The sequence below is a fragment of the Diaporthe amygdali genome (genome assembly GCF_026229845.1).
Source record: "Diaporthe amygdali strain CAA958 chromosome Unknown NODE_31_length_594919_cov_65_084759, whole genome shotgun sequence".
Taxonomy (NCBI): Eukaryota; Fungi; Ascomycota; class Sordariomycetes; order Diaporthales; family Diaporthaceae; genus Diaporthe; species Diaporthe amygdali.
The window spans coordinates 586,656-594,919 of NW_026517051.1; the positions used below are offsets into that span (position 1 = coordinate 586,656).

Consider the following 8,264-nt stretch of genomic DNA (forward strand, 5'->3'; position numbering starts at 1 on the left):
AGGAAGATCAACCGAGAGGCGCTATTTGGATAGGTTGTGGCCTGAAAACGCACTTGATTCGGACATGTGGATATGCAAGGTGGGGGCGCTATTAGACTGACAAACTAGACGGACATTCGCACATTCACCAACACCTGCAGTAGACCATTGGACGCACTGCAACGTTGGAATGAGTGTTGGTTCTTCGTTGCAGCCCTGTTCTCCGCGGCTCTACAGCTGTGACCCCGATGCATTCGTCACTTTTGCAAACAAGACAGGTGGAGGGATGGAGTATTAAAACCCGCCGTGCCGAATGTGATTTCTTCGCGTTTTGCTACTCTAGACTGATAAATAGCAGGCCTTTCTCTTGGCTTGTAAGGGGCTAGCTGCTCAGGTGTGCTGGACGGAAACCAGACTTCAAACACATACTTCTTCACTTTGACACAATTGCACCACTTCTGAGGCAACTGCTTGCTTTAATCGGGCATCCCACAGAAGTCACAGCATCCTTCTCCCTATTAACATCAATACCTTCCCACATCATAATCGGAAACCCGAAAATACCTTCCACAATGACTGCCAACAGCAAGCCTACCCTTCTCATCATCGGTGGCGCCTTTCACACGCCGGCCAGCTACGGAAAGCTCGCCTCTACTCTTGAGGCATCCGGCTTCGAGGTCCATGTGCCACGTCTTCCCACTTGCAATGAAGCTCGTCCCCCCAATGCCGACTTGACGGATGACACAGCCTTGGTTCGCAGCTACGTCGAGAGCCTTGTTCGAGCTGGACGCACTGTTGTGGCTATCGGTCACTCTTACGGCGCTCAGGTGATGTCCAATGCCCTATGTGGTCTTGGAACTGAAGCTCGGTCCTCTCAAGGTTTGAAAGGGGGCGTCTCCAACTTAATTTACATGGTTGGGTATGCCCTTCCAGAGGGAATGTCAACTTTTGATAAGTTCAAGGAGTTTGGCAAGATGGAAAATGTCCCCCTGGTATTTGACATGGCCGAGGATCATACTATTGTGCTGCGCGATGCCCCCTTGACCATGGGCCTTAGGGCTCCTGGCATTGAAGAGCCTGAGATTGAAGCATATGTGAAGACTCTGTGCCGTTGGCACGGAAAGGGCATGATGCAGCCTATCGAGAAGACTGCCTGGAGGGAGATTCCAGTGGCTTACATTCACACTACCACTGATCTATCGGTCCCAACTCCTGAGCAGCAGAGCATGGTCGAGGGTGTGGAGAAGGCCACGGGCCGTAAGGTTCAGACTTTCACGGTAGAGTCTGGTCACTGCCCCAACTTCACTGCGACGCAAGGTGTTGTGGATGCCATCAACAAAGTTGTGTCTGCTTGAGGAATAGGCATATAAATTGGGAAGTTTCAAAGTTCTCGATGCTCCATGGGCTGTTTTTTTCACTTGTTGTATTTGGATCCAACGGAGCGCAAATTGTTGTTGATCTGTACGGCAAGGCCCAGATGTCAATTGAATGGTATCCATAGTTCAAATCATTAACTCAATCCCGAAAGTGTATATGACGAGAACGAGAACACCTTATAGAACTAATTGTAGTCCCCAATTTACGGTTTTGAGCTGATTATAGTACCCTGGTGACGTGTTCAGGGGCGTTCTGCACTTTCATAACAAAGCCTCCTCATAATTTACCACTAGTGGCCCTTTAAAGCATCTTCGCCCCACCTTTCCTGGATAGGTATCAGGGAGACTGAGATGATGGGTAAAACTCATTCTTTGCACAAATTTGCAGATGTGTAAATTCATACACCACTTGTGGACATGACAGGTGGTTTCTCAATACATGAAGCCGCAATGTAAAGTCAAAACCACGAAACCTTGGGAAAAAAATCGAGAACCCCTTTGGCAAAATTACCTAGGCTATGAAATTCGGGAAGTATGCCCCGAGCCTGTTCTTTTATGCTTTGGCCGGATTTCTATCTACTACTACCCATCGGCTACGAGCCCAAACGGCACCTGTTTCAACCTCTTCAATGGCCTTAGGCAGGGGGCCTTTCAAGGCCTGGGCGGTAGCTGCATTACTAGTGGTCTGGGCCACTATTTCGTGCATCAATAGCATGCACTGATGCATCAGTCAGGCCATATGACCAGGGGAATCACGAATATATATCACTCTGCACATCACCAAGACCCACCTGCTCAAACATACTGGGCGGTTGTGATACCCAAGTCGGACGTCGATGTGCTAGATGATAAAGATGTTGCAAAGCGTCTGCTTTGATATTAGGCCCCGACTTCTCAATCTGCCATAAAGGTGTGTCTATCCCCCCACATTAGAGATATCCGCTGGGCTCCAAAGCAACCCTTTTGGTCAGCACAACAAAGCCGCACGAAACCTCAGGATGTATCAATTTGTCTCCATGGCCAATAGGGTAAGGCAGTGAAAAGAGGTGGATGCTGGCAAGGGAAGTTTGTATCGGCTTTTGGGAAATTCTACCTAGATAGACGAGCTGTAATCTTCCTTAACCAGTTTCCTAGGAAATCCACTCAAGCGGAACAGACGCCGATTCTTAACATCTGGCCGTTCAAGCTTCAACTCGATACTTGCAACTGCATCCTCGCCGGGTATCGTAAGTCTCACTTCCACTCCGCCAAAATGACCCTGAGATTCCATAACGTCGACTGGGATGATGACTTCCTGGTCCGTGCTCGCGTAGTTGATCAATACGAATGTCGGAGCCGGAGAGCACTTTGCGAAAAACCTGCCCAGAGCCATCACCTCGGAGGTATTGGTAAGACGGCACTTGATGGTCCCTCGGAGTTGGATCGGCGATCCTCGACCCTGGGCTTTGCCTGGCCCACCAATCCGTTGAAAGTAGAAACTACTCGCCACCAACTTGCAGGCGATGTCATGGATCTGGGCTTTTGCCTCTTCGCGCTGAGTCCAACCACGCGTGTTGTTCAGCATCAGATCGACCTTGTCGACAGCGTCCAGAAGTGGTGGCTCCTGTCCAAGGTAGGGATTAAGACGATGGAGCCTTCGACTCAATTCTGAATCCTTGGTGACTCCTGACGCACTTGCTCAAATCGCTTCTCGCAATCCAGGTTCATCTTCAACTGGTGCTTGACTATAGTGAACAACATTGGCAACAAGGAGAGCTTCTGACGCTGGTGCAATACCTTTGCAGTGATGTTGATGTGTTCGGAGCTTCCAAAGTCCCTGGCCCAGTCTTCGGGTGCGGGCTGGTCCTTCGACTGGCCAGTGCCGAGGGAGAGCACTATGTCTGGCCTGGCGTGCAGATTTCGTTCGATAGCCAGCCGCCGAGCCTCCTCAATGGCGATTTGAATCGGGTTATTGTGGAGGAGCGCTCCATCCATGAATTGAGTTGAGGGACTGAAATGATCAGGTTCGAAGGGTTTGAAGAATCCAGGGGCCGCTGACGTCGCTCGAGCACTGGGACACAAGTTAGCCTATCAGTGTTTGACAGTGAACAATAAGATTCACTTACGCCTCCCAGACGAGGAATTCCTCTTGGTCCGTGGCAGGTCTGTGGCGCGAGTACTGCAGCGTTTTGGAGCCATCCGAGGTACAGTGTGATCCCACATTGTAGTTGGACAGCAGGTAAGCCCTTTTTCCAGCTTCGGAGACTGTAGTTACAGCAACCTTGACAGGATCCCTTGGCACCCGGAGGCTGTCAGAATCCGTTGACTGGAGGCTGCTGAAGTCCGATACTGGCTCGACTGGAGTAGTAGTGGGAGCAAATAGTGGCGAGAGACCAAAGGAGCACTTGAGAGCGTCCCGAAGTGGGCCCGACCTGTATTTGCTTTGGCGGAATAGCTGCTCGATATACTTGAGACCCTCGTACTTCTGACCCGGTCTCGCAGTGAAGGCCACGCGCACCAGGCTTGTAAACCTGCCGATACACTCGTCGATGGACCAGAGTTTATGCCCAAACCCAAGTGCCAAAATGCCTCCTGTGCTGCAAAATTGTCATTTCGAGTTTCCTTTGCATCATTAATGGGCTCACCTGGTTCCGACTATAAGGTCGAAGAATCTCTGTAACGGTATTCCATGCAACTCGTCTTCAATCGCCTTCAAGACACATAACTCATCAATGCCACGCACGCCACCTCTGTGCCCGCGTACATTAATTGTTAGTCTGTCAAATATGCTGCCACGGTTGCCTCTGTTGAAGACTCACCCATCTAGGACAAGGACTCGAAGTCCCGAATAGACCAAGTCGATGTTGACTATATCCGGATCCAATCGCATGACTTGATTATGTGCATCTGTGGGACAGACTGGGCACTGAGCCACTGAGATCTGCGTGTCGTCTCCGAGTATGGGTTTGCCAAAATCCAGAACGCACTGGAGGCAGAGGGTGTGTCCACAGCGCAGTCGGTAGGTTGGCGGGTTGAAGATGCAGCCGAGGCAGATTCGATTGGAGTAAAAATGGCCCTTTGAGTAGAACTGCTTCAGCTGAAGCTGATGGCCCCATGCGACCTTCTCGCGCGGTCTCACGGACGTGTTGGCACCATGGTCCACGTACTCCGAATAGAGGTTCTGGAGGTCTTCAAGAATCGTCCCGTGCCATTTGAATTCCTTATCAGGAGGATAATATTTGTGTTCATATCCTTTGGAGGCATATACTTCAGTCGTAGCAGCCATCCCCTTCCGTGACTGCCTGTGGTACATGTCTTGGGTGTGCGTGGCTGGCACCAGCTCACATTTAAAGCCACGTGATATGGCACGACTGGGCTGTGTGTACTCGCAAGGCACATGAAAGTCGAAGTATTTCTTCAGAACAGCTTGGCAAATCGTGTGATACGAGACTGGCTGCTCCTTGTTTCCAGAGGGGTCAGAGGATTGTGCTTCAAACCAATCCTGAGGTTGTCCTATAATAGCACGTTGAGTGAGCCTTATGCCCAAAGCAGCCAAATTTAGAGAAGGATAGGGGAATCACCTAGACGTTGCTGGCGTGCTGAGTCGAGCATGAAGTATGAAGCCAGAATTTTCGTGATGGTGTTGAAAAGCGTGAAGACGTCGCCTTTCAGACTGAAGAAATCAGCAACAAGAAGGACAAACTCGAAAATGTTATCTTTGAGGGAGCTGGGCGGAGGCCGGTTCTGAATGGATGCTTTAACATAGTCAAATGGATCATCAAGAGTTTGTGAGAAGTGGTCAAACGCCAGAGACAAGTACATTCCAAACTCATCGACATCTGGCAGCATACCGAGGTCCTGCCGTTTGTCAAATGACTTCTCGCAACATTCGTTGACCACTTCACGCAGTGCGTTTCTTTGTTGATGCATAAGGGCGTATCTACTCTTCTCTGGCAACTTGACGACAGTCACTGTCCAATAGTACTGCTCGAAGAGTTCCTGCATTCTGTGGATGGGCTTCTGAGCCGATCTCCATTCCTCGGCGTACCTCTTGAACGTTGGGTTTTTTGTCAGTTGAGGGTCCATAGCCTTGAAGAATTCTTTGGTCGTCTGAGCCGGAAGCCAATGCTCGTTCTGGGAAGAGCTTGGGGATTTGTTGATGGCGATTATGGCATGAGGCTTGCACGGCATGTTAATGGATGCGGAGTAGTTGGCTCTTGCCCACTGTAGTAGTTTCTCGACTACGTCCTCCATCGTCCTAGAGCTGAATTTAACAACAATGATCCACGTAGTAGGAGCAAGGCAAAGGACGTCAGGGAATATCGAAAACATGGGAGCTTACTTGGGATTGTTGAGAACGAACACAATGACATCCGAAAAGGCATGGAAGATGCGTGGGTACATCTCAGAGACAGCATATCCTCTTTTACTAGTTTTCTCATGATGTTGAGAGTTTCGAGACGCCCATCTAATGACTCGTTTTGTCACCGCCTGGGTGGCCCTCTTGAAGTCTTGTAAAGGCTGACCACTTGGTTTGGGCAGATCGTGAATCCTACGTCCAGCCGACGATGCTTGGACTGCGGACGTAGCTGCCTGTGCGATAGGGCTTCGCTCACCACCCTCGAATCCCTCGCAATCTGCGAACAGAATCGGCCGCGTCCCCGAACCTGTTTCAGGGTCCATATAAAGATGGACGTCAGCTGATGTAGGGGTATCGCAATCCGTGCGTCCGATGACAGGCACAGAGACAGCACTCTCTGCGTTGGCTCGTTTGGATGAGTCGATGAGTAGTCGGATAAGCGTGCTCTTTCCGGAACCTTAGTTCCTGGATCAGCTCTCTGCACCTCACGACTTCATGAAAACTTACTAGTAGGTCCAATGAAAGAAACAAGTCCCGGAAACCGAGGCGAGGACGTTTCGCCAGCGTTCTCCATCATGATCGAGGCGTATCGTCTGTAATCAGCCAAAGCCGGGTCGCCACCATCATCTTGGCTTAGTCCAAACCAGATCGAGTTTTCGTCCTTGATATGCTGATGCCTTTCGTCGCCTTCGTCTTGTGGTTCTGACATGGAGACTTTGATCATACGAACGACCTCGGGTTTCGATTTGCCGTGTGGGACACCACTGGCTCCTTGACCTCCTACCCGATGGCTTCTCAGCCTTTGCCAGCAATCGTCGCAGTAGTAAGAAGCGCAGCCTTCACAGAACACCAAGCCATCCTTTTTCTCGCACATATCGCAAACGAGGTCTTCATCACTTATGTCGCAGTTGTCCTCGGCCGTTTCACGGGATTTCTGGTTTCCCACTTCCATCGTGGCTCCGAGTATTCTAAGATCACCCTCGGTTTGCAAGATTGCTCCAGAAAGACCTGGATGTAGTGTAAAAAACAGAAAAGCAGGCCTGTCGAATGGTCCTAGGATCGAGACCAAAAAGCTTTGTGTGAGACTTTCAAAATGCGTCCACTCGGATACTTAAGTATGCAGGCTACAGAAAAAGGGGTGTTCCCTTTCAGCATCAGGACCCAGAGCTTCACCTCTTCCTCTGCAGCAGCCATTTCACGCGGGCCCCTGGGCCATCTTTGACTCGCAACACCTGACCATTCTGAGCCTTGCGAGGGAAATCACTCACGGAGCTGCCCCTGGGATTCTTGTGTCGCCAGATTCCCACCATGGGTGTTACAGCATCCGGCTGAAAGAGGGGTCGTTCAACAGAAGGCACAGTCATTGGACGACCTTGAGGTCAGAGAACCCACTTTGCCTCAGGAAGACATTGTGGCGGAAAAAGATAGATAGACTCGGCACCTGCATGCTGTCACAGTGAAAGGCCTAATGTATCATTGGACATCTTCTCTTCTTCATTTCCGCCCGCCAACAGGGATGCCTGAGCTTCGGCTAGCCACCATGTGGAACATCAAATATGTATGACAGCATTAGCGCTTTCTATCCGTGGGCGTTTCAGTCTATGCTATTCGTCTAGAATAGTCTGTGAACGGAACTTCCGCGCGCTCGCTGTGGTTGGTTCTTGAAGCTCGGCAGCTCATTGGTCCAGATTCACTTAAAAGCAACAGCTGATGGGTCAAACTACCCAACGTGGCTCATCGGTGAACGAGATCTATAATGAGGCTAACGTGGGTTACCACCCATCGAGCCATACCACCCAGCGAGTGATTTTCAGGCAAACTGTCAACTTCACGTTGCTACCCACCCAGCCAGATTGTGGGTCAGGTTGTCTGGTGCGAGGAGATTGTAAGGAGAGGTTGGCCCTGGGGCGGACACCATCGCTTGTTTTCAACTTGTGCTGACGAGCTAGAGACGTGTGGGACGGGTAAGGTTGTGTGCACAGCGCCCGCACTACTGTCAACGTTGCGCGCCGTCGGCCTCCACCTCATTGGACATATAGAGGGCGGTTGAACAACAGGCCAACCAGCACATATTGTGGCGCTGTTGCCAAGAACAAGAAAAAAGAAGAAGAAAAGAGAGAGACGGAGAGGGGGAGGGGGCAACGGAGGGGGAAGAGCACCTAGTTGGGAGATAATATGCAATGTCACCCGTCGAGAAATCCCTTCGCATAAGGCTGCCGCCGTATGCAAGACTTCGGGGTCACCAAGGGTCAGGGATTAACTCGCAACACGACCGCGGCCAACGGAGGACAAACCCGGAGGCCCAATCCGGAGGCCCAACCCAATGTAACCCTCCCCGGGGACGTGTTCGGGTGTGTTCATAGATACGGCCAAAATCACGATCGTATGGTTAGCCAGGGTCAGCAACTGTCTCTGTGTACGGTGGGGAAACCGGAGGCCGGGCTTAGCTCGGCCGTCCATCCTCCGAAACCACCCGGGGGGGGGGGGGGGGGGGGAGTGGGGCCCCAAGGCAAACGCTGGAAGTTTGGGGGTGTGGTGGGGGGGGGGGGCGGGGGCCGGCCGGGGGAACG

General features: G+C 51.3%; 2 protein-coding genes across 2 annotated transcripts; one reads left to right on the plus strand and one right to left on the minus strand.

Annotated features, from left to right (window-relative positions):
• Positions 1–551: 551 nt before the first annotated feature.
• Positions 552–1,334, plus strand: J7T55_000438 (uncharacterized protein; the record flags this gene model as incomplete). The annotated part of the gene is made up of 1 exon (XM_053132556.1): positions 552–1,334. One exon carries the CDS (start codon positions 552–554, stop codon positions 1,332–1,334), a length of 783 nt encoding a protein of 260 aa, XP_052989675.1.
• Positions 1,335–2,284: 950 nt separating this feature from the next.
• Positions 2,285–6,646, minus strand: J7T55_000439 (uncharacterized protein; the record flags this gene model as incomplete). The annotated part of the gene is made up of 9 exons (XM_053132557.1): positions 2,285–2,408; positions 2,459–2,958; positions 3,030–3,405; positions 3,461–3,931; positions 3,980–4,084; positions 4,154–4,847; positions 4,916–5,592; positions 5,677–6,151; positions 6,202–6,646. The coding sequence occupies 9 exons, from the start codon at positions 6,644–6,646 to the stop codon at positions 2,285–2,287; spliced, it is 3,867 nt and encodes a 1,288-aa protein (XP_052989676.1).
• Positions 6,647–8,264: the final 1,618 nt, after the last annotated feature.